At 44.6% G+C, this 23,120-nt stretch overlaps 1 protein-coding gene across 1 annotated transcript; it reads left to right on the top strand.

The window, feature by feature from the left end:
- Window positions 1–7,691: 7,691 nt before the first annotated feature.
- DMRT3 (doublesex and mab-3 related transcription factor 3) lies at window positions 7,692–22,118 on the top strand. The gene is made up of 2 exons (XM_034410301.3): window positions 7,692–8,332; window positions 20,457–22,118. The coding sequence occupies exons 1-2, from the start codon at window positions 7,825–7,827 to the stop codon at window positions 21,419–21,421; spliced, it is 1,473 nt and encodes a 490-aa protein (XP_034266192.2). The 5' UTR covers window positions 7,692–7,824; the 3' UTR covers window positions 21,422–22,118.
- The last annotated feature ends 1,002 nt before the right edge of the window (window positions 22,119–23,120 follow it).

Raw genomic sequence — 23,120 nt, forward strand, 5'->3', positions numbered from 1 at the left:
GAAGGCTATTGCTGACCACATTGTAAGCCGCCCTGAGTCTTCGGAGAAGGGCGGCATATAAATCAAAATTAAAAAAAAAAAAATTACCCACAGTGAAGCCAATGAGAAAAATCCCCATATTCATTTTTATAGGATTGAAATTTACATATTTGTATGTTGTACCTAACACATTTGCATTTGCACCTTTGAGAAAATTGCTGAAGCTTATATCAGCATTTCTTGCGGTTAAATAATTGTTTCCCCTTCAACCTTTTTTCAAGGGTTGATTGAAAAGGCATATATATCTTAGGAGCGAGTTGCAATATTAATTAAATGTGCAGTAACTTAGCTTAGATCATGGTGTCAGTGTCATGCAGAATTGGTACTATATAGGCAATTCAATCAAACATTATCTTCCGTTTCTGATTAATACCCGTAATTGAGGTTTAGAGCAAAGCCAAAGACATAAAACTGACAATTTTGAGACTCCTATCTAACGCGTGTGTATGTGTGTACTGTATACAACAAATATTGACAATAGCACAAGCAACCCTAACACCTAAGAATAAATATTGGAGTGTTTTGTTTTACATTTTGCTGGTTTCAAAAGGGCAGTAAAACCTTAAAAACCAAAAATAGCAAGATTTTAAATCTATTTGCAGTTCATTATTCCCATGTACACCCTTTTTATAGAATTATTTTGGTGGACACACTATTTCATTAATAATTTACAACTTGAATTCCTTTTTTTACACCACTGCTTACATTTAAGCAGTATTAAGATTGCTTTTGGTCATATGCAAAGTGTAATCTAATGCTTGAAGAAATGAGGGCTATCTAATAAGTAATTTAATGTAAGAGTGTATAGGTTCCATGCTTATAGCAGGTATATTAAAGTGTTACATTATTTTATAAGTAGTGCCTTATATTTTTGTTTCTTCATTCATGTACTTGTGACACCATGATCTTATCCAGCTGAAACTAAGTCAACACAATCACGTTAATTACAGAAATTAATCATTGCCTATTTACTCCATTAATGGGCACAAATTTTGGCAAGAGATTCTAGTGAAATAAGCAGGTGCTTTTTAAGAGCATCTATGCCAATGCATTTTAAGAGCATACGGAATGGTGAAAAAGCATAATCCTTTACCACAGTGTGAGAATAAACTATTCTGCCCTCCCCCTCCCTCCCAAAAACAGGTAACAATTTACCCTTGGAACTAGGTCCAAAGACCTACGTTTAGTGAAGTTTAAACATGTGAAATCCGAACCAATTCAAGCAGGCTTGCCTCTTGTTAACTAGCAGGCAAAAAAAAAAAAATCCTTGCAAATAAATCTATTTAAGAGGGCTCCCCCCCCCATTCCTTAGATGAGTTAAATCTTGCTGGTTTCATTTAACTTCGCATTCCTAATTTCAGAATTAAGATCTGATACCAACTGCATTTACTTAACAATAGGTAAAATGAAAATTATTCCAATTGATTCACTCAAGTGTGGTCGGTTTCCAATTCAAGGAAATGACATTCTTGCAGAGAAGCTAGGACAAACACACGCAACAAAACCCAAAGCGTTACTAGTTTTTATTCCGAATGCATTAAGTACAATGTGCGGGAGGAAAATTACGCGAGAGAAAATGCTCTTAAGAGTTAGGGTTAGCCGACGGCGTCCTTTCCTAACTACAGATTAAAATCCCCCTCTACCCAACGGCCTCATTCTCTGGAAATTACGAAATTTGAGGTCGAGACGGCTGGAGGGACCGGAGCTGCGTTTTACACTCTCAGGCATTCATAGTCAGGACTGCTCGGCGCTTGACGGGGCGTGAAAGGGCAGCCGAGCCGGGCCCGCTTCTTTCTCGCCGCACCAACTCCAGCATTGCTGCGGAAGCCCCGCTGAACGACTTTTCCTCGCCTTTGCCGGAGAAGCCGGGCCGAGAGAGCGCCTGTGCTTTTCGTCGCAGCTCGCCACAAAGCTTCAACGCCGGGAAGGCCTTTGCACCCCGGGGAGGCTGCAGGGCGGCGGCCTCCAAGCAGCTGCTGGACTAAGGCAACTAATCGCGGCTGGCTGGAAATCGGGGCCTCCTTTTCCCCACCGCCGGAACTATTGGGGCCGCCAACCAAAGTGCCTGCCCGGACGGCTCCTCACACTACCAGGCCGGTCGGCGCTTCCCGACCTTGATCTCTCATTGAGTGTGGAAATGACCGCGGCGGGGCCTCTGGAGACCTCTCGAGTCGCGCTCCCCGTTTCCGGGCAGACGGCTTCGGGTGAGCGACCAGGCCCCAAACAGCGTCTCCTTCGCCAAGGCAGCCGCCGTAGGAAAGCAGCTTCCCCGGCTGTCTCTTTAGCGCGTTGGGATTGGGTGGGGGGCGCTTCTTTTACAGGCCTAGAGGAGCCGAGCCTGTGGAAAGCGAAAGGGCGCGAACGAAGCGGTCCGACTCTGGTAGCCGTTGCGCCTGCGCCCAAGGGCCCCAACCGGCGCCTAACTTGGCAGTTGGAAGAAGCTCGGCGAAAGGCCTCACTCCTGATCCGGCCGTGTGTTTCTTTCGGTTCCTAAAACTAATCCCTCGAGTGGATCCTCGGCTCCTACTGTTTTTAAGAGCGGAAAAGTCAGATTTTGGGCCGGATTCCTCTCCGAAGCACGGCCGAGGAGGAGTTTACGACTCTCCGGCTTTGGGAAAGGTCGCCTTGAAGAGGCAAATTTAGGCGAATCCTCAGCTCGTTTCTTCCCGGCAGGCTGAAAAATGCTAGCGCCCTCCCTTGGGTCCCAAATCTTACGGGCTGCCGTTGAGAGTTCTGGCGAACGGAAGCCCTTAAGATGGGTTCTTGCCATCTACCCCCAGGAGCCTCTCCAGAATCGAGGCCTTTATTCAGAGGTTCCCCCGACATAAGAGGACGGCCGCCCTAGAGGTGTTTGCATTGCTCTCCTTCGGCCACCCTGCTTAAAAGAGAATCTGCGACCGCGTCGCGGCGGTTTTTGGAAAAAGACCACCCGCCTTTGCTTCTCTCCCCCGAATGCCGACCAGCCTTGAGGCTCGGGAGCCTCCCGAGTCTCCGCCCCCTCACAAAAGGGGCGGAGCGGTAAGAACCTGAACAAGAAAGGTGTCACCAAATATTTATGAATGGCTGGTGATCAGTGACCTTTATTAATTCTATTCATTTTCTCGAGGTTTCCACGGCTGTTTCTCGTGCAGCTGGGTTTCGTCCTTTCGCCCCATTGTGCCAGCTCCGCTGGGGGGGTTGGGAGGAAGGCGGAGGGGAGCTTGAACAAGGCGGCGGCCAGCAAAATCCTTTACCTTGAAATGTAAGGGCTCCTTGAGAGCGCGCGGGTGGGGCTGGGGGCTTCAATCTGATCCCTTCGCCTCTCCCCGGGAATGATTGGATCTCCTGCTGGGTGTTTTGGAGTCTATTCCCCTCCCCCTTCTTTCCGAACTGGATAGGAAGTTGCCGCTGGAAGAAAGCCTTACCTGCCTTGGCTTCGCCTTCAGGTTTTATCAGAAGGATGTTACCTTCCCGGTTGAGCCTTTTTCAGAACCAATGGTCGATTTTTTTAAAAAAAAAAAATTTCCATGATTTTATGTCCTCCCCAAACGAATAAAACCAATGTCAAACCAATAGAAAAATAAGCCAGATCCTTTTGAAGTGTTCGGCGGTAGCTTCCAGCATTGGTTTTTCCAGTCCATCTAATATTAGTTCGCCGTTCTTCTGAAGCCTTTTCTTAGGAGATCCCGCTGGGTTTTTTCCCCCCAAGTTCCCGTTTTCGTTCATTCTGACATCCTCAGATCCCAGTGTTTTGCTCTCAAACTCAGAGGTGTTGAGGTCCATTTAAAGCTCCGTTAAATACAGTGGGGTTATACTTCATTTTTACTCCTTCAGATTTTCCCTACTTTTGCCCTGCTTTTTGAGGAGGATGGGATAGAAGAAGTGTTTGACCTGTGCTGCAGTGCAAGTTTTGGGGTGAAACAGATTTCGAATCTGTTCAGTGATGGAGGAAGGGGAAAGAGGCGGATTTTACTTTCTTTTAAACAGGAGGCAGAATGGCTACTTTCCTTCCTTCTCGAGCATTTCGAAGGCACAGGTGTTTTTTTTTTTCGATCGGGTCAGTAAAGTATTAGCCGAAAGACAGACGCCACTTCTACTTAAGGGCGACCTTTGTTCGCTTTGAGCCCCACTGTTTTTAGTGAGCCAGGAACAAACAGTTGGATCGATCCCACTGGTCTTAATTTCAGGCCCCCACCTGCCACTTTGCTCCGAGGTATTTTTGAGGCTCCGAGGGTCGCGCTGGGGCGCCTCTTCTAAAAATCCTTTCTAGTCTTTTGCTGATCTGGAAACCTTTTTAATTTCCTTGATCGCTTCCGATGGAGCTTTAATTAAGAAGCGACGATAGTTAATCCAGAGCAGACGACAGTTCGTTGCATTCATTCATTCATTCGAAATGAATCCGCCTGTCCTGTCAGAATCCTCAGGCGGCCTACAATAACAAATTACAACGGGTGGGGTGGCATTCTGGATGTGTATGGTCCTTATGTCCCTGTCTTTGGATCAGACTTAATTCAGCAACTTTGACGGACAACAAGGCAGTCTTGCTGTATTTCGGAAACCTACTGCTGAGTGGGATCCTCAGACATGAAGTCCTGCCTCCCCAGTCCTCTTCCAGCGTTTCAATATATAAAAATATGGAATATTAACTGGAATAGATTGATAGACCTGAACACCTGCATACCTTTAATAACCAGAGTGGTGATAATACATATTTCTCCGCCTATTCTCGACATAGTTTGCCCTTCGGTTCTTCTGGGATGGTTTTTACTTCCTACCTTAGAATCCCGAGACACTCTGGTGAGCTCCTACCCAAGTACCAAGTACTCCTACTCAAGTACCCATCACTCTGGATCCTATTTAGCTCCTCTTTTTTCAGAATGCCTTCCTATTTTATTTAAGCCCTCCTTCCTGTGAATCAAACCCAGATGAAGAGGCGCTGATTTGATGATTCTAAGCCCCAGCTTCAAGGACTCCATTACTCCTTTCGCGTCAAGGCGGATTTGGGCTGCCCCTGCCGTTCTTCCCTGGGCGGCTGGCTTTCGTAGAAAACGAGCTGGGGTCTCCCCCACCCCCGTTTCCCCTCGCTCCCAAAGGCAGAGGGCCCCGCCCTGCCGCTCGACCTGATTGGGACCATATGTTTGGCCCATTCATCCCCTTTTCAAGCTATTCTCCGGGGCGCAAACGGCGACCACGTTCGAGTCACCTTGAAATTGCCTCCTCTCTTATTACGCCGCTTTTCCTTTCCCAATTAAAAGCTTAACAGCCCTGGAAACGGAGTTCATGTGGCGAAGTTTACCCTGGGCCCCGCTTCTGAAAAGCCTTCTGCTGGGATCCCATTATGTGCTTGACTAAACCTTTTCTGCCCCGAGCAATGGGACCGGTTCTCGTCAGGTGTTGAGTTACAATAGGCTCTTAGGCAGGGGACGTGGCGCTCACAGAAAGGCCGACCCGGACCTGTGGGGAGATGTTGTCAAATACGGGGGGTGGCAGAAGGGGGGGCGTAGGCGGAGAGCTTGTCCGATTCCCAGTAAAAGAGGCGAGAAGGCGGCTCCGCGGCCCGGCTCAAAAGCCCGGGGCTTGCGATGACCGCGCGGGGGGGAAACCTCCATCCCCGCTTCCTTAGGAAGAGGGACTGCCGAGGAAGGCCGGCCAGCCGACGTCGCGGCTTCCCTCGGCCCGGCTCCTTTCGGGAAGCCGGACTGCGTTTGCCTGGAAGAGAACCTGGGTCCTGCCAGGGCCAAAAGAGGCCTGCCCGCCTGCCTGACCTCCGGCCCCACTGCCCTCGGCTTCCTCCCCCGCTCAACACAGAGTTGATCCTGTGGTTGATCGGTATATAATCATTTAGTACCATCGGGGTTCAATGGCTCTCTTTGTTGCATTTTCTTAAAATGTTAAGGTTAAATTTTAATTCGTAAAATAAGCAGCTCACGCTTTTTTTTTTTAAAGTGACTGGTTTCATTAAAATCATTTATATAAACTGTGCTTCCAAAAGTTCATATTCTCCACCTTACGAATTATTGAGAGCATCTTTCGTTCGGAAAAAAAAAATCTTCCTGTCGTCTTCTTACATTTCTGTCCATTTCTCTTCCAAGACCGATTCCCCATCCTCTTTTATCTCCTTCCCCAGTATTTAAATCCTTCCCCTCAGATGGTTTGGATGACCTGGATTCCGAAGGACCTGGGGAAAATGGATTTCGAGTGGGCACCCATTTTCTCACTCCGGTTCAGGTTTAACAAGAGCTGTTGTTCATTGAACAATAAATTCCCTTCCCTAACCGTCCACATTTAGCCTGGGGAGGACAGGGAGGAATTCCAGAGGTTCGCACCAATCCCATAGTAAAATCCAACGGACAAACACTACAAAAGAGGCAGGAATATTTGGTTTCATTTCTTTCATTATCTTTTTTATTTTATTTAGTCTGATTATTTCACCCTAAATATAGCAAAATGTTCTGCATTAGGCGCCCGGTTGATCAGAATTAGAACTACGGTTCAAATGGGCTATAACTTATTATACTGCACGACCTCTTCTAAAAGAGGTTTAAAATCTAAAGCCAAAATTATTGTTTTAGACTGGATGCCCGCATCGTGCCCCTTGTACTGATATTTTGCAAAGCTCTACTCTCCCCTCCTTTGAGAAATCTATTAGCAGATATTTACATCTCCATGAATACCTATAAGGATTTCTGGAACAATGCCTGCGTATGTATTGTGAGGGGAGGGACGGTTTGAGAGTGGCGGGGGGGGGGAATGCATTTTGATCTCCCGTTCTGCAACCTCTAACATGATGCTTATAAATTCACCCCGCGAGTCAGGCAACGACTTAGTGTCCAAGCGGATTGGTTAAGAAATCGCGCCGGAAGGGAAAGAGTTATGCCTGGCAGGGACCCTTTAGCCAATCCCGGCGCTTGAAAGTTTTAGAGGGCTGGGATACAGGACCTTCAGCAACCGCTCCGCCCCTCTTCTGCAGAAAGGGGGGTCCCGGTTGCTTTGCAGGCCCCAAAAGCCTAGCAGGAGCGGAGAACTCGGCAGATTTATCAGCGTTTGCTTTGCTTCCTTATCTCAAAGCCAAACTCATCCTGGTCGGGCCGTGGAGCCATCGCAGGTCAAACGGTGCTGGAGCCACACGGCAGCCTATTTGGGATTTGCCCGTGGATCGCACAGCCTCGGTCTTGAATGCACGGGGTTTTTTTATTTTTGCAAAATAAAAATCCCTGTGGGGTGAGTGCGTGTGTGACAGAGAGGGGGGGGGAATGACGTACGCAGTCCAATTCCAATGATTCGTGCCACTTGCTGTTCTGTTCCAGAAGGGACAACGCCAGCAACGTACAACATCCGTGGCTTTCATCTACAGGCGCGCACGCGCTGGGAGACTCGCTCTCTCTCCCCCCCCCACACCTCGCCCCCCTCGAAGAGGCGCTTTCCCTTCCCCCCTCCCCCCGAGCTGTCGTGGAGGAAAGCGGCGCAGTGGGAGAGTCCACCTGTCTCCAGAAAAGTGGGGGGGGAGGGATTTGAGGGTGAGAGCGAGGAGGGGCGGGGCGAGGAATTGGCGCTGGCAAGGGGGAGAGCCAGAAGCGCCGCTGCTTCGCCGGGGGGTGGTGGTGGGGAGGAGCCTCGCCCGAGAGGCGGGGAAGGCTGGCGGGGCGAGGGAGCCGCCGACCCAACTTGCACTTGAGCTGAGGCGACTTCAGCGCCTGGTTCGGCGCCAACAGACCCGGGTTTGGCCGAGCATGGCCCCGGCGCGAGCGAGGCGGATTTAGCGACTGCGGTGGAGGGCTGAGGCGCCCACCCCCACCCCCGGGCGCCATGAACGGCTACGGCTCCCCGTACCTGTACATGGGCGGCCCGGTGGCTCAGCCGGCCCGGGCGCCCCTGCAGCGGACGCCCAAGTGCGCGCGCTGCCGGAACCACGGCGTTCTCTCCTGGCTGAAGGGCCACAAGCGCTACTGCCGCTTCAAGGACTGCACCTGCGAGAAGTGCATCCTCATCATCGAGCGGCAGCGCGTCATGGCCGCCCAGGTGGCGCTGCGCCGCCAGCAGGCCAACGAGAGCCTGGAGAGCCTCTTGCCCGACACGCTGCGCGCCCTGCCCGCCGCCGCCACCGCCGCTCCTACGCCCGCCTCTGCTACGCCGCCCGGGCACCCCGGAGCAACGCCCGCCGCCGGCGCTGCCGCCACCGTCCCTGGCCCCGCGGAGGGCCCGGCCGGCGCCTCGCATCGTCCCCCCATGGAATTGGCCGCCGCGGCCGCGCTGAGATGGGCTTCCGAGCAGCCCGCCGCCGTCCTCCCGCCGCCGCCGCCGCTCCCCAAACCAGGTAGGTGCTTATGGGGTGGGCGGGATCGCTGTCGCTGGATTGGATCCCTCGAGCGGAGCAAGAGTCGGGCGGTTTTCTCGAGGGGGCGGTTGGGTGTCCTAAAAGAACTCGGGGGTCTCTTGAACGGAAGGCAGAACCCCAGTCCGGGGTGGAGCCCAGAGCGCGGCCAGTGGGTGCTACTGCTGCGGGCCCAAGGAAGGAGCCAGGAAACCGACCACGAGGCAGGGCAATGAAAGGATCGGCGCCCCCAACTCATCAATCGACGTCAGGCTTGACAGTGGAGCGCCTGGCCCTGCACGATGGGAGAAGTCCCGGAGGACTCCGCAATTAGGGCTCCGGCAAAGAGCTACCCCGATGCTCCTCCTTTCTCCGGTCCGGGAAGATACGGGGGCGGGGGGGGGGGCGGACACAGGAACAAATGTTTGGTCTCGAAGAGGCCCCAGCGAGGTGTAGGGGAATTAGCCCTGCGTCTTTTAGGACTCCGAGCTTGGAGGGCAGGGAGGCGATCTTCTGCTCTCGCTCGTTCGCGGGCTGGGCGGCTGGGCCCGAGTTTTCCTTCGCCTCCGAACTGACTTGGAGCGCAGCCTTCTAAATCGGGAAGCCTAGGAAGCTCGTCTCCCGCGGGCGCCCCGGTCTTCTCCTCTGCTCTTCGCTTCCTTGCGGATGAAAGCAGCCCGAGCCCAGAGCCGGTTCCACGCGCGGAGGCAGGCAGCCCGGCGATGCGTGCTTTTGTCCCGTCGACGATTCCAGCTCCACGAAGGCAGAGCAGGTGGAAGGTTGAGCGGGGAACGAGCATCTCCCCTTTGACTTGGGCCAGAAAGGGTCTCTTGGAGGCAGCCTAATAAGCCTAATGAGCGAGGCCCCGTCTTCTCCCCTGTCTGGGGAAAGGAACTAGGCAGCGCCTCTATCCATCCCCGAAGAGCAGCGATTAGCTCTGTACACGCCGGGATCGTTTGCAAGACTTAAGGCATGCTCTGCAGGGGAGCTTCTCGGCTTTCTCTTGGGAGATTTTAAGCCCCTTCAGCGTTTCTTCAGAGCCGCGGCGCTTTCCACGGTAGAAAGGGAACAGATCCGTGTAGCAGGGTGTGATGAAGCCTGTCGATTGCTACAGGCTTAAAGGCAAGATCGCAGGTTAAGGACAGCGCTCTCGGAAGATGGAATCGGAAAAGTTTACTTCTGAGTTGGCTTCCAAAAAGCTTTTACCTGACGCTATTCTTGTAAAACCGGGAGATTATCAGCCCACGGGGGTTTCTAGGTGAGAAGCAACTTGAGAGGGGTCTGAAAAGGAAGAATTAAAGCTCCCCTTTTGTATACTGGATGGTTTTGGCCTGGTTCACCTAACAGGCAAAGCCCTGATTTCTATTGCTTAGTTTTGACTTAGACTGGCTTGTGACACCAACCAATTTAAGACAGCTTGTGACTTGGCCGAGTTGTTCGAGCTGTGGAATTACTGTGGTGGTTCCACAAGGTACATTAAAACAATTTGGGGCTTGGTGTAATGTGTGAACCTAACCTCAGTGCTTCTAGTGGGCATGGAGAAAAAAAAAATTAGCCTTGCCATCTCAGAAGCTCTTCGTTTGTTGGGTCTCTGTCATCCAGACTCCTTTTGGATGCTCTTTATGTCACTTGGCTTCTCTCAGCCAGCAGCCTGTTTTAAGTTAAGGAGAGTAATTCAGGGTTTAATAATAAAAAAAAGTATGTATTTCCACTTGAGCCCTGTCCAGTAAATCCTACTATAAAGCTGTTTATTACTCTGGTCAACAACCAATGTAGAGATATTCTATTTTATTTTCACTTCCATCGGATTTTGGGATGACATTCAACCTTCGGAAGTACTTTCCACTGTCAAAGGTTGAGGGATTCAGAAATAGGAGTGTGACTTTGTCATGGCAGACCATAAGCCCTTCTTAAAAAGGCTTTGCAATGTCCTGCTTTGTATTAAATATTAAGAGCGGTTCTTGACTTCTCTTTCTGAACCTGGGCTCCTAAATAGCTATGAAAACCATCTTTAAAAAGATTCTGAGGAAGACACCAGGTTTTCCACAGATCTGTGGTTTTTTTTTTACTGGAGTGATCTTTGAGGTCACCTCTGAAAGGAAACATAGAGTGGAAGCCCCTGGACCCTTTGGGGAGTTACTCTGTAGGTTTAAAGACAGCTTTACTCCCAAGCAAGTCGTGCTTTGAAAATCTGCTTGAGAACAATATTCATGACGGCATTTCCTCTTTCATCAACCTCGAACTTGAAAGTTCCCTTAAAACTATCAGACAACAATAATCAGTCCCATTTAGCTGCATCATATATCTGGAAAAATCAGAATGGATCCACTTCACAGATAGCATTTATAGAAAGCTTTAAAAAAAAAATAGAAAGTTTCTTCTCCTATTGCAGAAACTTGGTGAAAACAGAAAATCAGTCCGTGGACAATTAAAAAAAGATATATAGAAATTAAAGTCTAAAAGAAACGGATATGTGCCAAGTCCTACTAAATCCTGTGGGAAAGTCGGTTAGTTGATATTCATGAGCCTGGAAAAATCCAAATATTTTACATTTGGTCCTGCAATGGGTTAGTAAACTTGTTTCCTACCTTAACAGCTCCTTCTGATATCATATACAGTAAGCCACGGTTTATGTAAACATGATTTGCTTATCTATTAAATACACTATAATTACTTGAATAGACAACAGAGGTTTTCTACAGCGGGAATTTTGAGCATTAGCTTCATCTAATCTCTTCTTATTTCTCTCTTTTTTGAAAAAAATCATGAAAATAAATATCTTTTTCTGCTGATTAGAGTGTTATAAGAATATATGAACCAAAATGAATATTTCAATGAAGTCACCCTGATGCTAACTTTTAATTGCAAAGCAACTCTAGTTCTTTTTCCTATTGTCTTTCTAACGTTGATCCTGGCTCATCCATGTTTTCAGGAAAGCATAGAAGGCATATAAAAGAATCTAAGTTGCAACTTTATTCTCATGCTTTCTTGGGAGTAATGTTTGTTAATCTCAGTGGATCTTTTGAGTAGACACTGTGGAGCTGGCTGACATTAAGTAGGCAAGAAAAGAAAGAGAAAATAGATGAAAAGAAGAAGCAGGATAAGGCTGTAATAGTTAATTGCAATTTTGAGGGTAGCCTCTCATTATTACACATCTGAATTAATTATTGCATTTACTGTTTAATCCCTCATTTTATGTATTTAAATAAAGAAAAATGAAATTGAGCTCAGGCTCTATTTATCAATATAAACAAGGACTAAAGTTTGAAAAAAAAAGATTAAATAACAAGAGATAATAGAGAAATATAGCCAACTCAGAAGTGAGGATTGAAACCATCCTTTTCTCTAGATAATTGCAGTGAGAAAGTATTAGATCCTCAAAAGCTTTTCCAGCGGTAGCCATAGAGTAGGTCCTACCAGGTCCACAAGAAGGTCCCCCCCCCCGCTTCATTTAGTGCCACCATCCCAAACTCTGTGTCCACCTGGAAGGATTTTTTTCGGACTCCACAGCAACTTCTTTTGCTGACTTGAGAAACCCACCCTTAGTCCAGAAACACACTTTTGTATCTGGGTTTGTTTGTTTGTTTGTTTGTTTTTTTGGAGGGAAAGTAACAGGGAGAGAGTGGGCTGTAAAAGTGCCAAGCCTTAAACTGTCTACTGTTGACCTCACCCCATTCCTAAGAGGTCTGTAAGGGGCGTGCATAAGTGCACCAGGGTGCCTACCGTCCCTGTCCTAATATTCCTTTTTACTTACTCTTTTCATGTATTCAAATTATGTTTATACTTTTACCTGTTATATATGCTTGACAAATAAACTTATGATTATGAATATGATTAATGCCACTGCTAGGTCGGACTGGGACTGCGGAGGAAGGAATACCCCCTCCCAAACCCCAAATTTTAAATCATACCAGTTAAACTATGGTAGGTTTTTCAAGAAAGCAGTAGGTCGAGACTGCTATCAGAAGGTGCTTTTTAAAAATCCCACTTCCATTATTCTGGGCCTATGTCAAAGACCTGAGATTCTTTCCGGATATTTTCGTCCGCGTTCTGGGGAGACAATCAAGCGATGAAGGAGACCCCGACTGGATTTACACAAGGCCCTAATCTATTAACCAGGGTCTGGTGGATGAACGACGGTGGTTTCAGTCGGCGCTAACCCCGAGATGACCGTCTGCAAAGTGGGAGCGCGCAAAGCCTGTGTCTGAGCCGCCGGTGCAACCGAGTCCTGCCCGGCCTGGTTTGGCGAGACCCGACCCCAGCGATCCCAACCGACTCCCAAGCCTTAGGAGGAGCCGGCAGGGATCTCAACCTTCTTCGTTTGGCTAAAGCCCATCATTGAAGAGAAGCGTTCCCGCCGCTGAGTGGAACTTGTCGAGGCAAGGATTCCGTTCCCAGGTTCCTCAGACAAAGCGGGGCTGGGAATGTTGGGTTTGGAGTCGCAGCTGAAAGAGGCGATGGGACTGGGCGGGAGTCACACGTTGCCGAGTGTAAGCGACCTTCCTCAAGGTGTTTGTTGGCTTCTGGTGAAGACTCGGAGCTGGGGCACCCTTTTGCCCAGCAGCGTCCCCAAAGTCCTCTGATTGCGGCCCTTTCTGCGCAAGGAGAAGGTAATCCGTAGGTGGCCAGATTCACGCCTCTCCTGGAATCGGAAGTATGTTGGTCCGTGTTCCCACAACCTGCGAAATAGTGAACCGCTCTTAAGTTGGTCTTGGTGTGGTATTTAAAGTCAGGCGTCGTGTGGTTGCCTAGCGTTGGCTTGGGCAATATATGAATGAACACCCTCGATTTTGGAACGCGGTAAACCAGGGTTAAGGAAAGTAGGGCTCATGAGTGAACCAAGTTAATGGTTCTACTTAGATGGAAGGCTACAGGCTCGTTGCCAAGTCGCTGGCGACCCGTTCCGATTTTATACAGGTGGATCTACGCCGCGCTCTGGCCTCGGTGACTTGCAGACCGAGTTATTACATTTACACAAAATGCTACATTTGTTCAGAGGTGGGCGGCAGGGAAAGGTTTCTTAGCGCGCTGACGGAGCTCTTTTGGTGAGTTTATGATTTCAAAGAATAGATTGATTAACTGACCAGGTTAAACATCATCATGTACTCTTTCCTTACTCGTGGGTGCGTTTGGAGGGCTGCGGATTTCTGGAGTTTAAATTTGGGACCCCGAGCCACACGCCGCCTCTCCCTCGCAGTCCATTTCGAAATCTTTTCTCTGCCGCAAACCTCTTTGCAAGCCGTTACTGTGTTTAATTTTGTACAAAGATTAAGGTAGGGAAGGTGGAAGCAAGAGTAGCTGGACTCCCCCCCCCCACTCTCTTTCATTCTCTCTCTCTCTCGCTAGACTCGCTCTCTTTTTCGCTCTCGTAGGGGACAAAACGCGGAAAGGCACTTCTTCACATGGTAGTTTAGCACATTTAGGCTGTCTGTGGCAGCCTAAATGTGTTCCCAGCGTCTCTTCCTCCTGTCCTCCTCCTCCTGTAGAGAGGAGAAGTCCGAAGCAGGAGCTCCCCCCGCGCCCCGAACCAGTCCCGGGAGACCTCGGAAATGTTGCTGTCCCTTTTCCAAAAATTGAGCTGCGGATCGGTCGTTTTCATCCTTGAAAATCAAAACTCCAAAAGGCGATTTTCCCCATAATTTGTGTGTGTGCAAATTCTATTTTACCCCAGAATATTTGTTCCGAGTCAGTCCGGTTCGAGGTTGGGCTTCTGCGTAAACTAATTGTCCGGATTAGGGAGATTTGGACCAACGCCTCCTTTTCCCGCTTTCCGATCCTGCCCAGCCTGATCTTCAGTTCCGGGCTGTGGATCGGTCTGCCGCGCGTCTCTGTCCGTTAGACAGACAAGCCAAAGAAACTGCACCTTATCTCTAAATAGTCACCATATAGACTCTGGGGAATGATGATTCCTGCCAGGTTTCTTTTCTCCCCAACTCTGAACAGATCCCAGCAATTGTAATTCCCACTCCCGCCCTTTAATAAACTATGGAATCTAGGCAAAACGGTTGTCTTTTGAAGACTCCTGTAACTTGAACTTCTGTGCAAAATTTGAAGTAAATACTGGAGCATACGAGAACTCAAATTGTTAACCCAAAATCTGTATCTACATCTGATTCTTTCATTTATGCCTTTCTGATATTCTGCCTCCTCCACCTCCCCAGTAAAAACGGATTTAGGTACTGTGGGCGGCCTTCGAATTAGCCAGTGTAACATTTTGATTGCAGAAAATAGGACATTTTGGGGAAAAAAATATATGGAGTTCAGAGGTGACATATTCGGGGGATTCTCTCCCTCCCCCCCTTTCCCTTTCTCTCCCCCCACATCATTTCCAAAGAAGAATTTGGAAAAGGGATGAGCAACTGTGGCCCCTTTATGACCTGAGGACTTCAACCCCCAGAATTCCTAAGCCAGACTCCTGGGAGTTGAAGTCCACAGGTGGTAAAGTTGCCATAGTTGGTTTGGAGTCTCCATTTAATATTTTATAAAAAGTGTATGGTAAGCTAAAACTCCATTCTGGGCACACCAATGGGGGGAAAAGAGATTGCAGTGCTGTGGGCTTTACCTGGGAACAGTCTCATGGGATTCAACAGACTGAATCCAACTGCACAGAATTGTTGCAGTTTCCTTTATTTTGATTAGGCTACTTCCTGAGCAAGCAAACAACCCCACTGCACATTTTTAGGAGTTTAAATTCTGTTGCAAATGTCCATAATTTGAAGGTGCATATTTACTTCAATAGACTTTGGTGGTGGTTTTTTCATTAAAATGGAAGAACTTGGATTTTACAATTGCACAATATCTGTTTGCACACAAATGGGCAAGACTTGCTCCTTGCCAGCATCAGACTCTTCTGGATGTCAACCTTTTCCCATCAAATGTTTCCTTGCTCTTTGGGGCAATAGTGTGGATAGAATTCTGGGCATTGTATTTTCAGCTTCATATTGAAGCGTCTTCTAAAACATCATCTTTTCCTACTAGAAATAGTTTCTCCGTTCTTAGCTCCAAACCCTTCACTAAGGTTTTTAATATTTGCCATTCTTGTTATTTTTACTTTCTGGGTGAGGAGACCTGGTCTTTCTTTATATTTCTTTTTGCATTTGCTGAGGGATTTCTTTTTACTGAATTTAATGGAAGGAGGAATTTTAATTAATGGCAAACAGTGTTTGGGCAGCTATGTGTATGTAGTGATTTCCCTCATCATTAAGGGAGAGGTTGTAACCTGGGTAGTGAAGAAGATCCTGTCCTACTGCTGGAGGTTAAGAAGGGAGCTATTAAAGTAGTTCTGTAGTCTTAGAAGTGACATCCTTTTCCAGAAAGCAAATGTAGCTAGCATTTCTCTTCTGGTTTTCCCTAGCTAAAATCAAGAGAAATAATATATTAGGAAACTTTCCAGGTGATGGTATATTGTTATACTGTTGCTTCAGAACCAGGTAATAATGTAATTCTTAGCTGCATTTCTCTTGAAATAGGTCTCTACTTTTCCCAGTAGATATAAATGGGAAGAGGATAATTTGGAACAAATTGGCAGTTTAAAAACCTAGTTTATTCCTGCTCTTGTTTGATAGATATCAGTGACCATATTTATCTTATCACCTTATCATCGTCCATGATACGTGCCATACACAAGACGGATTACACAAAATACTTCAGTTCGAACCAAACCTTACTCAAAAAGAAAAGTATGTAACACAATTCCCTTAGCGTTTGGATGGGTTATTTTTATTTCATTGATTTAATTTATTTCATTGAATGGGTGAAGATTCCCTGACACAATCCTTAAGGACAGAGAATCTGAAAGAGCAGAATCTGTAGAGAATTAGAATGAATAGAAAGTAATTAGTGAGATGACATAAAAATATTTGCTTTGATCAAAGCTTTACTAGCTGTACCATGATACTATGGAACATTTATTACAATTGCAGTGGTGAAAATTAATTCCATAATCCTAGGAATAGTTAAGAGTTCTCCTTTCTCAGTTCCAAGGAAGTCGATTACCACTGTAATCATTCTGGCTAATAGCCAGCTGGAGGCCAGCCTGTTGCCCTGGGAGAAATGTAAGCACATGTTGAAATCAATGAGATTTAAATGCTCATAGCTTTGATGGGTACATATGTATGACGTGTTAGTTTTCAGTTCCCTGCCAAGTTATCTCTGTCTGTACTCATCCTCCACTTAGGTTGTTGTCTTTGCAAGATTGTCTCTAGGGCCGTGTTCCTTGATACATTGGATGGTTCCCATGGTTTCTGTTAGTGGATACCTAAACATCGTGTGAGGTTGTGGTCTTAACATGTGTATGGGCAACATTCCTGGTCATGAGAGGTTTGAGGGCTGCATTGATTTCTCTATTGCTTGAGGAAACAGGCTGCCTTGTCTGACTCTTCTTCAAAGCTTATAAATCTGAGGGGAAGAAGCACACAATTTTTGCCCCACTGATGTATGAACCTCCCAGTTTAAAAGATTACAGTAATCACCAGAGGACAGTGTAAATCGAATCGGGTAGCAATAACTTTTGGAGTAGGTCAGGCTCAAGTGAAATGTTACCAGGCAACAGGCATTTTCTTTACCAAATACAATCAAAGCGCATTGATGAGAAATTCTTCCCTGCCAGCTAGTCAGCACTTTTCTGCTTAATGGCTTAGGAGAAGGGAGGAGGACATCTCCATCCGTCAAAGATCTCTGCATGCTCCAGGGGGCTAGACTGCTGCTGCTGCTGTGGGATGATGGATGGTCCTTTTGGCCAGGCTCCAACTAGAGATCCAGCTTCTCCAAGTTCTTTTACATGTTTTGCAAGAATTTCTGACCGGGTTCAGACACCATGCTAAACCATGGCAGGCCTAAATGTGGATTATTGAATAAACTACAATAGGCTGGATTTACAGAATAAATTAAACTGGAAACATGGATTATAAATCACAATGGCTGGGTTCACATGACACATAAAGCCAAAATCAAATAAACAACAGATATGTTTATATCAGGGTTGTCCAAGCTTGGAAACTTTTAAAACCTGTGGATTTGGCTGGCTGGGGAATTAATAGAATCCATAGAATTCTAGGAATTAAAGTCCACGGGTGTTAAAGATGCCAAGATTGGACACCCTGGTTACATCATCTGTGCATATATTCTACATAAATAATCATTCTCAGAAGGAAAATAATTGTTGAGTTAAGTTACCTAAAACAGCAGATAAAGTCCTCATTAATTTAAATTGATGTAAATATTTAGCATTATTCAAATGCCCATGTTTGAGTGACTTATTGTATACATCTTTTCAGGTAGTCTGTTTGAATGAAAAGGGATGATCTGGTTCTCTGTGGGAGACTGCTGGGGACATGGACTAAGCTTCAAGCTACTTTTGGGGATTTCAAGAAACTTGATATGAATCCACTTGCTCAGTTTTAGCAATGTAAAATTAAACTAGTTCACATGTGAATTAAAGGCATGTGTGGATCCAGCAGGCGAGATGGATTCTTGAAGGAAAAAAAGAGATCATATCTGAGATTTGAACCAACACTTAGGATGACTTTAATTGTAATGTAGGCTTAACAACATAGGATACAATTTGATAAGCAGATCTGGAATTCTTGTTAAATTCTGTTGTTCAGATAGCAAAATAATGTACAAATGTGAATATTTTCAAAGCAATGTTAATTGAATCCTGACACACAAAATCTTCACCTGAAAGATTTGGCATTTTAAAACTGTAATAAAATATTTCTTCTTGAATTCCATTTAGGTTTGGTTCTATCTACTGAAACATGAGCATTAATACACTCTGCTGTAAAAAAATTGGCAATTCAGATGAAATATTTATTTTGTCTTGGTTACAAATGTGCTAGAACAAGCATGCCTATTTACTTTTCAAAAACTATTTTGGTTACAACCTTCTCTACTTATCTTTCTCCTCCCACTTACTTTAAATAAATAAATTAAAAAGATATCTATTTGTAAAAATGATAGATGTACTGAATCTCCAGATCATTTTTATATAAAATTAAATTTTAAATCGTAAACTACTTAGAAGCAGTCTCTAGAATGTTTAGAATAAGTTGCCTGAAGGGATTACAGGTGAGGGAAAGGGGAATTGATATATTAACGCTTTCAGGATTTACATGTAGTTAAGATTATGATATAAAGTGTATAATTTATATTCATTCATGTAATAGATTTGTATCCTGGTGGGTATTTTCTTATTATACCTAATAAGCAAGGTATTTTTCCTTGCTTATTAGTTTCTGGGTTCTGATAGTTTTTGTGCCTGCCACAAGTGAGTGGAGCCTCAGCAAACTACATGAGACTGAATATTCAGATCAAAAAGGGTTGCCTACCCCAGTCTAGTGTGTAAAAACAGGTGTATTTCAGGTAGCTCGTACTTCTTTTGTGCTATTTCTTGCTTACTTTATTTTAGAAAAGAGTCCAAGAATATAGGCTAATACGAAGGAGTGTCTAGGAAAACATGCTACAGGACATTTCATTCAACAGAACCCATTCATGTTGTTTGTGGTTTTCTCACAAAGAGGTGTGGCTTGGTGAACTGCACAGAGAAATCAAATACAGGCAAAGTTCAGGATTAGTGTGTAATCTTAATTTATCTGGCTGATTTTTGTTTTGCTTTGTGGTTTTATTTTATTTTATTTTATTATTTATTATTTATTATACCACCAAGTCATGTAATTGAGGATAAAAGAAATTGCAAAATAGTCAAGGAGATTGTTTTTTAAAAAACACTATTTCAAAATTAATCCTAGCAGACAAGAAAAGGCAATCATAAATCAACAGAACTCTAGCCCTTACTAATACCAATTTGGTATTAAACAATACAGAAACTTTTGAATATTTAAGAGTTCTTCATCAGACAAGCTTTCTGGAAGGAAAAATCTTACTTTAGCTGTCTTTTTCTCCTTCCTTCACCTTTGGTGAACCATGATGAGGTTTCAGAAATGTGAAACAATTATTTTGGAAATTAATAAAGATGAGAGCATACATGTTTTCCAGACAGGATGCTTCAAGGTGGCCTTTGACCTATGTTTTGACAACAGTGACCAAAGTTTTAAGATTCTCTTCAGGATTTAGTGATGGCTGATTAATAGAGTACTTTATCACAGCGATGCCATGGACCCACAAATAAATAATACTTTTTTCTCAGTTGACTTTGACTAAAAGAAAAACTATAATTCCTGTGAAAGCCATTTGGTGTTTATGAATTACAGATTCTAGTCTGCCTCAGTGCTTTTTCATAAATGAACTAAAAATGGTTCACTGATACAGTTGGTTTATTCTTAGTTATATAATTGTATGAACATACAATATTGTAGTGGTGTAATAGGTAAGTGATCTACAACAAGAGTTATGGGAAGTAGCAAATGGGGACATGATTTCATTATTTTCAATTCCAATTCATTTGTGACTGTGGTCTGTGGTACAAGCAAAGCGTGATAGCTAGAAAATAAATAAAAGGGCCAAAGTAATTATAAATGGATTAAATAAGCCAATATCCTGTCTCTGTTATAAATCAATGCCTTTTTAATGCTGGTAATCTAGAATAATAATAATAATAATAATAATAATAATAATAATAATAACAACAACAACAACAACAATAATAATAATAATAACTTTATTGTCATTGTACGTATATACACAGTATACCCATACAACGAAATTCACTTAGCACCCAAAGACCAGGTCCAACACACATAACAATCCCCAAACACCCCCACACCCACACCCACCCACCACAAATTCCCCACCCCTAAACCACCCAAACATCCACACATCAGACCAAGTAATGCTGTCCAACAGCTCACTGATGGTGGCTCTTTAGTTCATTGTTGAGCTCTGGGATAAAAACTATTCAGAAAACGTGGGGTCTGAGTTTTAATTGTTCTGTATCTTCTGCCAGAAGGCAACAGTCCAAAAAGATTGTAAGCAGGATGGGAAGAGTCTCTGAGAATGTTATGCAACTTCCTCAAACAGCGAGATTTGAAGATGTCGTCCAGGGCTGGTAGCTGGAGCCAATTTATTTATAATCTCAACGATTCAGTGCTTGTAATACTAAAAAAATGTACACATAAATGATAAGGTCTTTGTTCTCAGTGGCATAACAAATCTGCCCTCTGTTTTATAGACATGACAGAAGAAGGACTGGGTGACGTCAGTGGAGGAGACAGTACTGAGGCCTACAGTGACAAAGATACAGACCAAAGGAGTTCCCCAGAGGTGACCAAGACCAAGAGCAGCTTCACTCCTGAGAGCCCTGAAATAGTTTCCGTTGATGAGGGTGGTTACGCAGTCCAGAAAAACAGTGGGAGCATTGACAGCAGACCAGAGAGCCCTAAGTATCAACCGGAACAGAACCATTTCTTGATTGAAGGTCCATCAGGGACAGTTTCTCTGCCGTTTGGCTTAAAAGCCAACCGGCCACCCCTTGAAGTGTTAAAGAAAATATTCCCTAACCAAAAGCCAGCTGTGCTTGAATTAATCTTGAAAGGCTGTGGGGGTGACCTGGTGAGTGCTGTTGAGGTCCTCCTGTCAAGCAGATCCTCCCTAGCGGGAGGAGACAGAACTTCTGCAGAATCAGAAGGCCTGGTTTTGCCTTCAAACGGGCACCTCTTTGAACACACTCTGAGCTCCTATCCTATTTCCTCTTCAAAATGGTCAGTAGGGTCTGCTTTTCGAGTCCCAGACACACTGAGGTTTTCTGCAGATACTAGTAATGTTGTACCAAATCCATTGGCTGTTCCGTTACAGCATCCTTTCCCACAACCTCCTCGGTATCCACTGATGTTGAGGAATACTTTGGCAAGAAACCAATCAAGTCCATTTCTACCCAATGATGTTACTTTGTGGAACACCATGACACTTCAGCAGCAGTATCAGCTGAGGTCTCAGTATGTCAGCCCCTTCTCTGCTAATTCTGCCACGGTCTTCCGAAGTTCTCCTGTCCTTCCCACACGCCCATCAGAGGATCCCAGAATCTCACTTCAAGAGGACGGATGCCCAATTGTAGCAAAGCAGCCCATTTATACAGAAGATGACTATGATGAAAGATCTGATTCCTCAGATTCTAGAATATTAAACACATCTTCCTAATATGTTTATTTGCCATGACATTTTTCAATGTAACAGAAATGCTGGACTTCAGACAAAAGAAACAGTGGGTCATATATCTACAGGAAAAAAGTGACTCTGCTTGTTACTATTGTAAGCAATAAAGACATAATTTATTTTATTTCTTGCACTTCACTGAAAAATGCCAAATAGTTACTATTACATGGCTTTAGTGCTGAATGTTACTACTGGAAAAAAAATTTAAACACACATGTAAGAAACTGTGGGGTATTGTAAAACATTTAAAGAAGAGCAAATATGTCTTATCTTTTACACCACTGGGAATGTTGATATTGTCTTGAATGCAGTGTTCAACAAAAGGACTCCTCAGGATAAATAAGCAACTAAAAAGCAAATAATTAAATAGCAAGAGGACTAAGCAGTGACCTTGCTGACTTTATGGCCATCGCTATCTTGGTGTTATACCCATGAGTCATAAAAAGACTAAGAATGAACTGCCCACATGTGATTCTAGCTGAGATACTTTTTGGAGGCACCATAAATCCTATGCTTTTCACATGGCTTGATGAAACAATGTTATAGCATCAATGTAAAGTAAATACAGCTGTAAGTTGCATGAAACTGTCTTGTGAAAAAAATGAACACATTAATTAAAATTGTCAGATTAATGTAGCATGCTAAGGACTCTGGGGAAAAATAAACTCTATGCTGATCTTGATTTTTACCTGTCATCTATATCTGGAGAAAGTCAGCTTGGCTTTATAGATATGTTGTCCTGAATGGAATTTTAGGTTCTCTTGCCCTGAACATGAGGTTGTAAATATAACTGATGGAGGTAAGTAACGTTTGAGACATATAATCTAATATAAGCAGAGGAAGTATATTTACATTAAAACAAGAAATACATTTATACAAATGCAGTCACATATGTTGGTGATAGTTATTGTTTTCGGGCTTTCCAAAAACTTTTTACCTTTTTCATTTCTCTAAATTCATTGGATTTTCTTGGAAAAATTTGTCTGAAACTATCCCAATTCCTATTTGGAGTCTCCTATGAATATGTAAAAAGAATATGGCCAAATGGTAAGTTTGGGAGGAAGTAAACTCAGGTAGTTGCTGCAGTGTGATGAAACAATGCATACATTTATAACATGCCTTTTATCTTCTTTTATTTTTCAGCTAAGGGACACCCTACCTCACATCTAGCTGTTGAGAAGCAGATAGCTTTATAGAGAAGAAAGGATTCGGGAAAAAAGAAACATTGAAATTATGAATACAACTTTTTTCAGGAGGTATAAAGGCTAGTGATGCGCAAAAGAAAATTAATTTTAGTAATTTTAATTACTAAATTATTTAAGCCCACCTACTGCTAAAAAGCCTGCAGTGTTTTCTCTTCCATTATGGTGAGTACCTAAACTACACAGGGTCAAAAGAGAAAGAGGATTAAGCTGAGAAAGGCAGGTAGTGAAAAACCTCCTAAAAATATGAGAATCCTGGGACTTGTAGTTTCAACAACCCAGAAATCACCAGATTTGGGAAGGATAGCTTATTACATTAAAAGTTTATAATATCCCTACATGATTATGATTTGGAACTGTTGTCCTGAAATCAATCAATATTTCTGTGATGGGCACTGTAATCTCTGGACTACACTTTCCAGATAAAAATAAGTGCAATTCCTGTTGATGCTATCTGCCGTATTATTGTTGTGATTCAGATT

The sequence above is a fragment of the Pantherophis guttatus genome, chromosome 2 (genome assembly GCF_059756535.1).
Source record: "Pantherophis guttatus breed Tessera chromosome 2, ASM5975653v1, whole genome shotgun sequence".
NCBI lineage: Eukaryota > Metazoa > Chordata > Lepidosauria > Squamata > Colubridae > Pantherophis > Pantherophis guttatus.

What these genes read in the sequence shown, in the direction of transcription:
- DMRT3 (XM_034410301.3), top strand. Translation starts at nt 7,825, where the DNA reads ATGAACGGCTACGGCTCCCCGTACCTGTACATGGGCGGCCCGGTGGCT. An exon ending in GCCGCCGCTCCCCAAACCAG is followed by an intron (nt 8,333 to 20,456) that starts GTAGGTGCTTAT and finishes TCTGTTTTATAG; the next exon opens with ACATGACAGAAGAAGGACTG.